At 46.3% G+C, this 12,488-nt stretch overlaps 1 protein-coding gene across 7 annotated transcripts in view; it reads right to left on the reverse strand.

Moving 5' to 3' along the window:
- Positions 1–3,330: 3,330 nt before the first annotated feature.
- The window catches only part of ICA1 (islet cell autoantigen 1), a 66,146-nt gene continuing 56,988 nt past the window's right edge, over positions 3,331–12,488 (reverse strand). For 5 of the 7 annotated variants that reach the window (XM_077302536.1, XM_077302535.1, XM_077302532.1 and 2 more), the window contains exons 13-15: positions 10,205–10,486; positions 5,043–5,138; positions 3,331–4,258 (exon numbers count right to left, since the gene is read on the reverse strand). In XM_077302536.1, the coding sequence (XP_077158651.1) occupies positions 4,137–4,258; positions 5,043–5,138; positions 10,205–10,486 (500 nt within the window). In that variant the 3' untranslated portion in view covers positions 3,331–4,136. The remainder of the gene's footprint in view (positions 4,259–5,042; positions 5,139–10,204; positions 10,487–12,488) is intronic. The other 2 variants (XM_077302539.1, XM_077302538.1) reach the window with 1 other exon arrangement.

Raw genomic sequence — 12,488 nt, forward strand, 5'->3', positions numbered from 1 at the left:
AAGTGATCAGTGCAGGTAGCCATTCAGCAGAGTTGGCCGCATGGGCTATGGCCTCTGCTGTAACCATCAGGTGTCATTCCTGGCTGAGAAGCTATGTTCATTGTTCATACAATCTATGGATAAATTCCAGGGAATCCTCAAGAGCAGGCAGACAGCCACAAGGCTGAGTTCGTTTCCACCTCTACCATCTCAACAGTACCAGGGTTGGTTCCAGCTGCTTGAGTAAGGTTATACGACTTTGTTCTTTTGAGTCCAGTGCTCCCAAGGTCAACAGTATCTTCAAAGGAATTTCCCCCAACCTTACATTAGGAGAGGTCAGGGCCACCATTTTCCGAAGCAAACCCAACCTCCTCAGGGAGATTCAAGGTAACAACCTCAAAAATTCTGACTGTCGGTTCCAGCAGGGGAACCTTCTCTGAGTTTCCTGGACCCTTTGTCCAGCTTTGCTCCTGCAACACATTTTCTAAAGGTATGAATACAATGGCTCTCTACTTTAACAAGCTGGATCTAATGATTTCTTCTCTGTCAGTGGTTGGCAAAATTCTCAGCCTGAGGGTCACATCTGGGTCTTCAGTATTGGATGCAGGGACGAGCCAGCATCAAACTTGGAACTTTGAAAGAAAAAAAGGCTGCTCTTATAGCAATTGGACCTCAGTTGGGGTGGGGCTGCATTGTGCCAATGCTCTGGACAATTTGTTGAGCTACTGAGGGGTGGGGAGGGGGAGGAAATGTTCCTGCAGGCTGTCCATGTGTAGGCGTAGGCTATAATTTTATCATCTCTATTAGAAGAAGTCTTAAGTGGAAGGAAGTCACAAGAGCTTCTGTAGTAGTCTTTTAGACTTAACACATCTAGGTGCTATGCGGAAGAAGAGCTGTTTTTTTTGTACCCTGCTTTTCATTACCAAAAGGAGTCAAAGTGCCTTACGTGCCCCACAACAGACCCTGTGAAGTATGTGAGGGTGAGAGAGCTCTGAAAGGACTGTGACTGGCCCAAGGTCGCCCAGCTGGCTGCATGTGGAGAAGAGAATCAAATCTGGCTTTCCAAGATGAGAGGCCACCCCCCTCCACCACACTGGCCCTGAGCCAAGGATGAGAAATTCAATACACTGATAACCTAAACCTAGAATTTATGCCATTTTATGCACAAGCAAGCTTCAAGATTTGCACAGTGCATACCATCCTTACACAGGTACATTCAGACTATTTTTGTTATCTCTTTGGAGGCGGTTTATCAAGAAAAATTAAGCATTACAAAATTAAGCATTACAAATCCCCCCTCCCAACTGTCTTAGCTGGAAGTTTTCAGTTTCCGGAGAATTACTGAAGTTGCTTTTCATCATCAAGGTTCATGAATTCTTGTTCCCTCTTTTTCTCCAACTGCCCAGTGTCACAATCCAGGTACTCTAGGGCAACCATTCTGGGCTTTGTACAAATTCATGCTAGCAGGAAATAAGTAGATTTTCATGGAATTTCCTTTTTTAGGACAGCATATCAATTATGGGTGATTTACCCCCTCCACTGGCACGGGCTTTGTGTGGCATCTCTATATCTTCCTTCCATGATCAAATATGTAGCTGCAAACTTGCAATCCAGAGGAAGGTTTACATTGGAAAGATAATGGGGCTCCTAGCAGTGAACCATTCTATGAGCACCTCTGTCGTCTGTTTTAACATGCCCATCGTAGTAAAGGAAGAAAAGATTCCACAGTGGCACACCATTTAATTACCCATAATAATAAAAAAAAAAACCCTTCCTGCCATATTTTGAATGGTAAGCCTGGGAACTCAACAGAAAGGTAAACAGCGCATTTGCCAAGTTCTGTTTGTAGACTCTCATTACAGTAGTGCCCATTGTCTAAAAATGAAACGCCAAAATATATTCATTACTTGTTCTGCATTGATGACCTAAGTTGTTTTTGCATTACACAAATTCTGGCTTTATCTGTTGTTAATCATTGTATACAGAGAGCTTTCTAGGGGGGAAAGTTGGTGCTTTTCTGCCTCACATCTTGTGGCAGTTCAGCTATTGTATCTGAAGTGTGATGTGAATTGGTGGCAATGCAGACCTTTGTTACACTCGTGCGGCACTCTCTGCACAATGCCCTGATTGAGTGGGAGCCATTTGCAGCTCAGATGTCTATGATCTGTGACCTAAAAACAGCTCTAATTAAGTCTGACACAGTAGCATATTAGCTTGCTTGAAAGCCACTGCAATCTATTCACATTAGCCCCCTTTTCTCCCTCGATAAAGCATTCCACCCCTGTAAGCTGGCACGGCTACAGCTCCAGTCCATTTAGCTGGCTGCAGATCTAACATAGATTGGGATGAAAATAATTGTGTACTGGGTTTTAGACTACTGTAAACAGTGGATGGAAAAGAGAGAAGTGTCTGCAGTGTATTATGGAATGCCCCATTCATTGTTTATAAAACCACCAGCTGCTCCTAGCAAACTTCAACTTTATCTCTAAACATATAATTAGAAGAACCTCTGAGCCTCCCTTCATCTCGTGGCTTGAGCAAATGGAACAAAAAGAATATAGTAAGCCAGACTGCTACCACGAGAAGCTAATCTGCAACAATGCGTAGCCTCCACTAGGGCTGCCAACATCGAGGTGAGGTGGCTGCTTTAGAGCCAGGGTAGTCAACCTGTGGTCCTCCAGATGTCGCCCCCCCAATGGCTTCGCAGGCAGTGCCTCGACCTTGGCCACCTCCACCAGCCAACTCCCTGCCTCTTCTGGCACACTCCCTGAGAGGGACTACGGACTTCAAATCTGTAGTCACATTTGTTTTAGGGGATGCGCCAGATGTTTTCCACATCAAAAACTAGCCCAGCAAAGGAGAAAGGATATATGTAGGGAGGTTTTTACAAGGGAGAAGCATTAAAAACTGTATCCTTGCTTGCAGTCTGACTTAGCCCAGTCTGTTTGGCCTCATGATGACGTTCGCATTATTATCCTGCTGTACACGTCAATCTGCTTTTCAATAGAGAATTACTCTTTACAAGGAGAAGGAAGGGGAGAAGAGGAAGCATGCTGCATGCACAACTGCCAGCCGACTCCTGTCCCACACTCTTCTAAAACCTTTCAACCAAAGTAAAGGATCGTGCCTGTTTCTTGAGCTTCCCATGTCATGAAGGCCAGGGAAGGAAGGGTTGGAGAGATTAATCTGAAGAGAAAGGTCAACCTGAAGCAACATCTTGCCGACATGATTCTCTTGCCAGCTGACTGCATGAAGCGTAGCTCTTGGCAGTGAGATGAAGATGATCATGCCTCTGATTGGGTGAAGGGTCCCACATTTCGGTTAACAAAAGGGAAGGTGTCCACAACGCACTCGATTTTATGTCAAAACCATCTTTATTAAAGAAGAGTGTCACAACAGGCTCAAGAACATGGGTGGATGAAACCAGCTGGGATGAAAGATGCTGGGAGTAGAAACGGCGATGACTGGGAATGCACATCCTGGCCAAGGCAATGCCCACCTGTGCTCTAGCGGCCGAAAGTGCCGGCAAAACAGAACGCCCTGGAAGGAAGTCGTCTGGAAGGGGGTGGGTGTGGGCTTGTGCAATGCTGATGGCCTAACAAATTAACATTGGAGAATGAGTGCGGCCGATTCGTGGACTCGGATATAATTCTCTTAGCAATCAGGCCCAAAGTATCGATATTTTTTCCACTACGGAGACTAAAAGAAATGTAGTTTACATTTTCACAATGCAGCAGCATACTGCGTACTACTGTATATACAACTGATTCATGCAGCTTTTTGTTTCCATTACATTATTTTGTTTTCTGATTTACACAAATATAAAAAATAGGTTTGTCATTTATGCGTCACTCTTGTTCCTTGCTGTGAGCACCCCTCAGCCAAGAGCTGGTCTACGGCAGCACGTTAACCTGGATAGCAATCTCCCCAAAACGGAAGCCCCCATCAGTACATTCACAGACATAAAAAGGTGTGGCTTCTTTATACAAAACAAGAGCAAGGAACTGTTACCTATATAGAAAGGGGAGGGTCAATCCCTTTGATTTTATTACAATGGCACAGATGTGAGAAGTCGTACAGCAGCACACTGATCTCCTCCTCCTCGAGATCCTCTGAAGCCCCCAGAATGGTGTTGATGAAGGGTGAAGGCAGAGAGCTCAAGCATTGAGCAATTCGTGTTCTTTATCTGTTTTCCCAACAGCGTCGGGGTTGGACAAGGGGTCCAGATCAGCAAAGAGGCTGAACCAAGCAGTTAAATCTTTAGAGGTACTTGCAGCTTCTGCAAAAATAAAACACAATCCCCACCAAGTCAGGTTCGGGTTTCTTTTCGTTTCTTTTTACTCGTCAGCTCTCTGAAGCAACACTCACTGACAAGAGATTTCGAATAACCACAAGGAAGAAAAGATACATCTTTGGCCTCCTAGGAGGTGCATTTTTACATGCTAGTTAAAGGAGGGTGTGGAAGCATTGGGCCATTGTGTAAAACTAATTCTCTCCGTCTTGTGCGCCACCACCACCACCAAGCGAGATTCATGCGCATGTTAACTAGTCTCTTCCTCACAGCAGCCCTCAAAGGGCAGGAGCACACCAGTCTTCTGAGCGAGGCATGGTCCTAGTACTTGCCTCGTTCTTTGGAGGGGGGTGGGATTAAAGAAGCCACCAGGTGGCAAAATCAGGAACACGAACAGCTGGCAAGGCCACAGAGCAGAGCCCGTCCTGCCTGCAGGCCCAGTGTTGGAGTTCAGGTCGCCAACTGGAAAGGGGAAGGGGCTGCATGAAAACACAGCAGGGGCTCCTGCTGATTAAGTGGAGGTTTGTGGCCAACGGCCTTTTGTGACTCGAGCGCTGCCGCCGCTCTGCCTTGGCCACATTATTGCTGGCCAATAAACAGGCATAGCAGCTTCCACACCGATTGCTTAAATTATGCTCCGATTAAAGCAGAATTCCTGAAAGAAAACTGGCTTGTGTAAATGGACCTGAGAGCAATGGGGGGAGGGGGGGGGAGTAGGCTTGAACGGCTTTGTGGGCAAAGCAAGGACCCCAAAGGGGAACAGATTTATCACCTTTCATGGGCGTCTTGTTGAAGTTTGTGGTCAAGTTGCTGGATTTCTGCGCTGTCTGCGGTGCAGGGGAAGGGCTGATGCTGCCGGCCGCCCAACCTATAAGTCAATCGCAAAGTTGCACTCATGTCACTCATTGGTAATTACTTAATGAACTCTGACAACTCATGGCAGCAATACCTGAAGCAGTTGCTGGAAATACACTCTTCCCTCTCTGCTCCCATGCAAATCAACTCTGTTATTTTTAGGTACTATTTACTTGAAATGGCAAATATCACTCTCTTTGCCTGTCTTGCCCAGTTAAATCCATCAGCCTACAGAACACCATATTGATGACAATTTTGATATTTAACAGAAATCCTGGACAGATTTGGTTGGAATGCGGGGGATGTGGGGGGGGGGGGAGGGAGATTTCAGTCTGTTGCAGATGGCGGCTTGAAGCCTTCCCCAGCCTACAGTTCTGCACCCCATGAAAGAAGGGGGCCGGCCAGCCAGCAAGAGCCTGCAGCCCTGTCCCGGTAGACTGGCAAAAGCAGTAGCCAGCCCCTGTCCTATGCACAGCTGGGCTCCGACAGAAACACTGGTTTTAAGCAAAAACTGTTACAGAGTAGCCCTATGGTTTCATGGGTTACAAATCCTGAATCCAGAAATCTGCCTCGGGGAGGACACCCTGCTGCCCAGTTTTAAAGTGTTTGCTGGCTGAAACTCTAAGCTAGCTTGCAGTCAGAAAGCAGCTAGAGGCAAGCGTATGAGCCAGACGTTCAGGAAACCAAGCCTCCCCCTCCTCTGCCAGCCACGGTGCAAAATGCAGAAAGTTGACACAAACAAAAAGTCATCCTCCTACCCCTCAATTAAATATAAAAATGGAAGCAGCCAGCCACTAGATCGTTCACGCCTGCCAGAGAGCACAGTTCTTATACATATGAATTAAATACGATTGTTTTAATTGTTATTAGCAAAATGGAACGCAAGGGGAGTTGGGGGTGGGGAGAGAAGTTAATGCCTTTTTATTAAAGCCGTCTGCAATGAGACAGGCAGCCAGATGAGAGAAACACACGACCAGGTGAAAACACCTACTTGGCTTTCCTAGGAAGCCAGGCACTCCTTCACATGCACAGAGTATTTCAAGCAACAATTACTAGTTCCACGGAAGGGCCCAGAGGGCATCTCCCCGCTGCCAAAACTGAGGATAAATGTGCCCAGGAACAATATAATTCTGTAGACAGATAAAACAGAGTGACAGAGAAAGCCTGTATGAGCCTCCTTTTGTCAAAAGGCCAGGGGATGGGAGGAAATGCTAAAAATGATTTTTTTTTAACTTGAAATGGCAAATATGGGACCAAGCCCTATGAAGATAGGTTGAGGGACTTCGGAATGTTCAGCCTGGAGAAAAGGAGGTTGAGAGGGGACATGATAGCCCTCTTTAAGTATTAGAAAGGTTGTCACTTGGAGGAGGGCAGGATGCTGTTTCCGTTGGCTGCAAAGGAAAGGACACGCAGTAACGGGGTTTAAACTACAAGTACAACGATATAGGCTAGATATCAGGAAAAAGTTTTTCACAGTCAGAGTAGTTGAGCAGTGGAATAGGCTGCCTAAGGAGGTGGTGAGCTCCCCCTCACTGGCAGTCTTCAAGCAAAGGTTGGATACACACTTTTCTTGGATGCTTTAGAATGCTTTGGGCTGATCCTGCGTTGAGCAGGGGTTTGGACTAGATGGCCTGTATGGACTCTTACAACTCTATGATTTCCTAAGCCTGTGAAATGTCATGTATATGCTTAACTCAGTGTCACCATACCTGAAGTTTGGTTTACAGCAAATCACAGATATGCTGCATTGATTAAGAGTTGAAGGATTAGGCTGAACGCCTTATGATAGGCTGGTTGAATTGCAGCCTGAGAAACAGAGCTCCAATTAATCACATCAGTAGAAAACAGCAGCTTGAGCAGTTTCCCTCATTCCCTGCTGGGGACCCTGGTTACTCTGCCGCATGCTTCTGTATTGATGAAAGTGACCCACTATGGTGGAAGCATCACAAAGGAGGGGGGCGGGGAGGAGAGAGAGAATGAAGTTCCCAAACTGTTCAGGATACTTTGGGTGATGCAGAAGAATCTACTTTGCGAACCTTTCTGACCAATCTTCCAGACATCAAACCCAGATACTCCCTTTCTAGCCGTGTTCTATAATTTCGGTTCAACCTGCCCCAACTGAGGGGTGTTGCATTTCCGGCTTCAGCAGCAGGTCTGACCCTGGAGAGGCAGCGAGAAGTGCTGGCTTGAATATGCCACAGCCGGCCTCAAGGACAGACATGCTGCAAGTCCTTCCTGGTTCTGTCTCTTTGAGGCCTCTGTGACACGGGTGGCCCATCTATGCCACCTCCTCTCATCTGTCAAGGAACTCTGGCTCCCAAGTACCCAAGATGCAGTAATGCTGTGCAGGAGAAACCAAATAGTTAGAGTTTGTTCTTTACTGCTCTCAAGCACCTTGAGTGAAAATTGCCTAAAAGGATTAATAATGTTAATCCAGGTTAGGAGAGAGGTTTAACTTGAGCCAGAAACATATATCTTGGAGCCAGGCATGTGCTTCAAGTGAAACCAGCCCTGCTTCTAATCTAAGCTGGGCATAGTGAACACACCAAGATACTCCGGATAGTGTCTAAGGAATTTGGATTGGATTGCTTCTAGTTTATGGTCATCATTACAGAGACATCTCTGTGAACCATACATAAGCTGGGGTGCTCCCTTGGCCTGAAAGACTTTCAATGCATATAGTATGTGGGAAACCCCTTCCGTAAAGAAGACTCTTAAGATTGCTGCGGCTGCTGTTTGTGCAGACTCCGTTACATGGGAAAGCTGAGCTGAAGGGCCTGCCTCGGAAAGCTTTCATCCAGCCATAGTACCAGCATGGATCCCAGGCCGAAAGGCTTGCCCCAAAGCCAGTGGGAAAGTTCATCGCTTGGCAAGGGCTTAAGTTCATGTTTCCTTGATCCAAAGCCAACATGCTACCCTTTAGAACACCCTAGCTGGCTTGGTCAGCTGTCTGCAGCAGTATTGTTTGCCTGTGTAATCCAGTGGGGTTTCAAGAGAGCATGCTTTTTCTTACAACTTAACACTAAAGGCCGTAGCCCTCTTGAATAACGGAGAGACTATTATAAATGCAAATAACCTTGAATTTGCATGAATGAAGGACCAATTGTGGTAACTTTTTTTTTTCCAGAGTCCTCATTGTAGGGTGAGTGACTTGCTTGTAAAGTATGCGGACTCAGGCCTTGTTTGTTAAATGGAAACATCATCTTGCTAGGATTCTATTCCGCCACCGACAGAATGCATGCCTATAAGAACAAGCATCGTGCACGTGAATATGTTACAGCCCAGTCTGTGTTGCCAGAGTAAGGGATCACTGCAGGCCCTCCAGCATCGGACTGGGCACGTTCGAGATCTGTGTTCAAATCCTATCTCATCCAGGCACAAGTCGCCAGTTTTCTAAACCTGAGAACTGAAGGACCGTTCTGAGGCCAAAACCAAGACCAGGGGTAGTCAAACTGCAGCCCTCCAGATGTCCATGGACTACAATTCCCATGAGCCCCTGCCAGCAAATGCTGGCAGGGGCTCATGGGAATTGTAGTCCATGGACATCTGGAGAGCCACAGTTTGACTACCCCTGACTACAAATGACCATGATAATAGTAATTCATGCTGGAGGTGAGAGATGGAGGCTTCCTGCTTCACTAATCAGGTTCTCAGGCTTTCTTACACTGGGCAACGCGACATCCCTACAAAATCTTTCTTATACATTTGAACTAAAATGAGGTGCCAGGGACCTCCTTCGTAACACATCTATGAAGCCAAAGTACATGGATTCCAGCCACCGAATTCCCACTGAGGACAGGATGCTCTCTTAGGCCTGCCAGTCTCGACAAAGTCCCTTTAATAACAGCTTTTGTACTGCAACGGCAAGCTCTTCTATTTTCCTCTACCTGAAGAATGTCAGAGGAATAATTTCCCCATCAACAAATGACAAGCAAACCAGCCCACGTTAACACCCTGGAGGAGTTAAGAACCCTTCACACACGTCATCCCTTCGCTCTAAAAATAATGAGGCAATTTTTTTCCTTTCACCCTTTACGCCTCCCTCCCACAGCCACCATCTGCCCAAGAAAGATGCACACGTAGAATATTGGCACAAAGGAGGCTGGCCTGAGTATGAAGCACCGAGGGAACCATCAGTGGGAATTAACAGAGCAGTTTTCTGTTAAGCAGATGCATGTACTTTGCAACACAAGTAGCTGCATGAGGCACATGGAAAGTGAAAATGGGGGAATGGGATGCCATATCTACCTCCCCTGCCTCCCTTAATCTACAAGCGAAGCTCATCCTGGGATGCAGGCCAGCATGAGATGGATCCGGACAAAAATTCCCAACAGAAGTTTCTCCATGAAATGCCGCTCTTGAGGGACAGACGGCTCCAAGGGACAACATAGGGGGCTTTTGCAGTGAGAAGGGGCAATCAGTGAAATGTGCTAATACAGTCTGGATAAAACCCATTTGCCTTTCTCAACTTAAAAAAAAATCATTGATAACCCCTTGAAACATGGTTCAGACTTCATGAAACCCCAGAAGTGGTGTGATTGTGCAGAATATGGTTGGGAAGCACAGCTGTGCACATGCCCACCTGAGGCCACTCCCCTTCCCATCCCCTCCAGGCCCATCATTGGCCATTTTGGGAGGGGTGCGTGGGCCAACATGACCTTATATGGTGATATCACCAAATAAATGTTTGACACATTTAAAATATATACAAAAAGTAATTAACTCCCATCCATTTAGGAAACCCTTCCAGGACAATCAAGAAACCCCAGGGTTTCACGAAACCCTGGTTGAGAAAGACAAGGCATAGTCTGTAGTTATAATGCTCAGTCTGAAGGAAATGTGTTGGGCCAAACTGGTTCCCGACAAATGGGGAAATGCACTAAGCCAGGGGCAGTCAACCTGTGTTCCTCCAGATGTCCATGGACTACAATTCCCATGAGCCCCTGCCAGTGTTTGCTGGCAGGGGCTCATGGGAATTGTAGTCCATGGACATCTGGAGGAACACAGGTTGACTAAGCGACAAGCTGTGTTGATCTGCTAAGCAGCTTATCATTATTATTATCATTATTAAAACAATACCTTGAAGGGAGGACTGCAGGTCATTCATGTTTTGGTCTAAAAGCTGCGAGGGAAGAAAGCCTGAAGGTGACGATGATGTTGACTGACTGGTATCCATTTCTCCTCCTGAAGAATTTGTGGCTATGTCAGCAAGAGGATCCTCTCCAAAGACAGCTGTCCATTCTCTGCTGAATTCGCCGTCATCCAAAGAAGATGCATTGAGAATCTCGTTCAGCAACAGGATATCATCCTTGTCACTAGCCTCAGGCTCCAAAGGGGTTGCAGTGGGGTCCTTCGATGCTGCTGAAAATAACAGGAGTGCCCGTGTAAAATATCCACTAAGGAACAGAGGTGGATACTTAAGGTCTGCCATCTAGATCTGCCAGGAAGGATATCCATACCATTTTAGGAAAGTGGTTGATATACAGACGCTTCTAAATGCACCTTCTACTTTGGAATTCCATCTCAGATTAACCTTTTTAGAGGCCCTGTAGAGTTTTACTTTGGCAGATTAACCATCACACCACATACTTAAATAGAAGAAGCATTTTGGCCTCTTTCCTTTCTTTAATACCAGGTCATTTAATATGAGTATGTGTTGAAAGCTTCCAAGTGGGGGTCTCACAAAGAATCTCATTTTTTTTCCTTCTCTGCAATTTTCTGCCTTCCCTTTCTTGAAAGTCCCCAAAGCAGGCAAGCCCCCTTGTCCTTCTTCCTTCTCTCCTTCCAGCTCAGCAGCCAGCCTTTATCTGCTCCCCCCCCCCCCCCCCGTCTTCTGCTTCCCCTCCTTCCCTTCCCCTGGCAGCCTCCCCTGGGGAAAGCCTGGTTCTGTTGTGGAAGGCCACGTTGCACTGTGGGGAACCTGTAAGGACTGCAGTTTCTTTTCCTCTGCATCTTCTTCCTCAAACTCTTTTCTCTTTGTCTCCTCCTGACATCCCCTATATCCTCAGCTTTCCCTGTTTCCTTCTCTCCTTCCTTATGAATTTCAGATTTTTCTGCAAAACCGGGGCTTTTCTTAAGCTCATAGAAAGCTATTCCTTTGTCGGTCCACAGCTCTGATCTCTGGATATATGTAACCACAAATTGGCCCTATTCAGGATTAGATATACCGAAGATGGGTTCCTTAGCAACATGACGGTTACATTATTCCTAGCAAGTAGGGCCTTCAAACCATGAGTTTTGTTGGACGGGGAGGGGCTTGTGCTGCCAGTTCGGATGTCTAGGGTAAGAAAAATGAAGCCCATCATTGAGAGGCACGGGATGCCCTCCCTTCCAGTTGACTGAATAAACAGAAAGTGAGTAGGGTCTGGGTGTCTGACCAATGTGGAACACAATGAGATGTGGCAGTCCTTTGCAAAGGGACTGCCTCTATTCAGACCTCATAAAGAGACAGAAGTTGGTTCATTAAGGGCAAGCATCTGGCATGTTGTTGTGCTCATGACTCCCCCCTGCTCCCCCCTGGGGTTTAGGACTCCAGGTTCGTGGGCAAGAAACACTACACATTATTCAGGTGCCCACAGAAGGAATTTGATTCAGGACTTCTGAAACCAGGAAGTCTTCAACGACATGCTATGTGTAAGAACAGGAGGGAACACACTAGCTAAGTTAATACCTACTGCAAACAAATCTCCCCATGGTTGTAACACCTCAATGCATCTGTTTTATGCACAGGGGGCAGTATGTTAAGGAGAAGACATAAAGGTAAAGGTAAAGGCATCCCCTGTGCAAGCACCAAGTCATGTCTGACCCTTGGGGTGATGCCCTCTAGTGTTTTCTTGGCAGACTCAATATGGGGTGGTTTGCTATTTCCTTCCCCAATCATTACCATTTTGCCCCCAGCAAGCTGGGTACTCATTTTACCGACCTTGGAAGGATGGAAGGCTGAATTGACCTTGAGCTGGCTGCTGGGATTGAACTCCCAGCCTCATGGTCAGAGCTTCAGACAACATGTTGACTGCCTTACCACCCTGCGCCACAAGAGGCTCTAAGGAGAAGACATAGTGCTCAACTAATAACACTTACGCAAAGAGTGAAAGAATTGTCACTGAACAAAACGATAATTGTAGCTTCACCACTGCTTCTATGGCTGCTGTACACTACAGCAACTACAATACTTCTAGTTGCCCCAGGCCCCTGGCAGTCCCTCCATGTGCCACTAGTTCTTTTCCCACATTTTAAACGAACCAACAAGAGAATATCATCATTATAACGATATAATAATCTGTGTAACAAGTTCTTTGAATCTCTACCTTCCATTAAAAAATAGCTCTTTAAATTGTGGACACATGCCTTTCCCTTTATATCT

This window comes from Paroedura picta, chromosome 11 (genome assembly GCF_049243985.1).
Source record: "Paroedura picta isolate Pp20150507F chromosome 11, Ppicta_v3.0, whole genome shotgun sequence".
NCBI lineage: Eukaryota > Metazoa > Chordata > Lepidosauria > Squamata > Gekkonidae > Paroedura > Paroedura picta.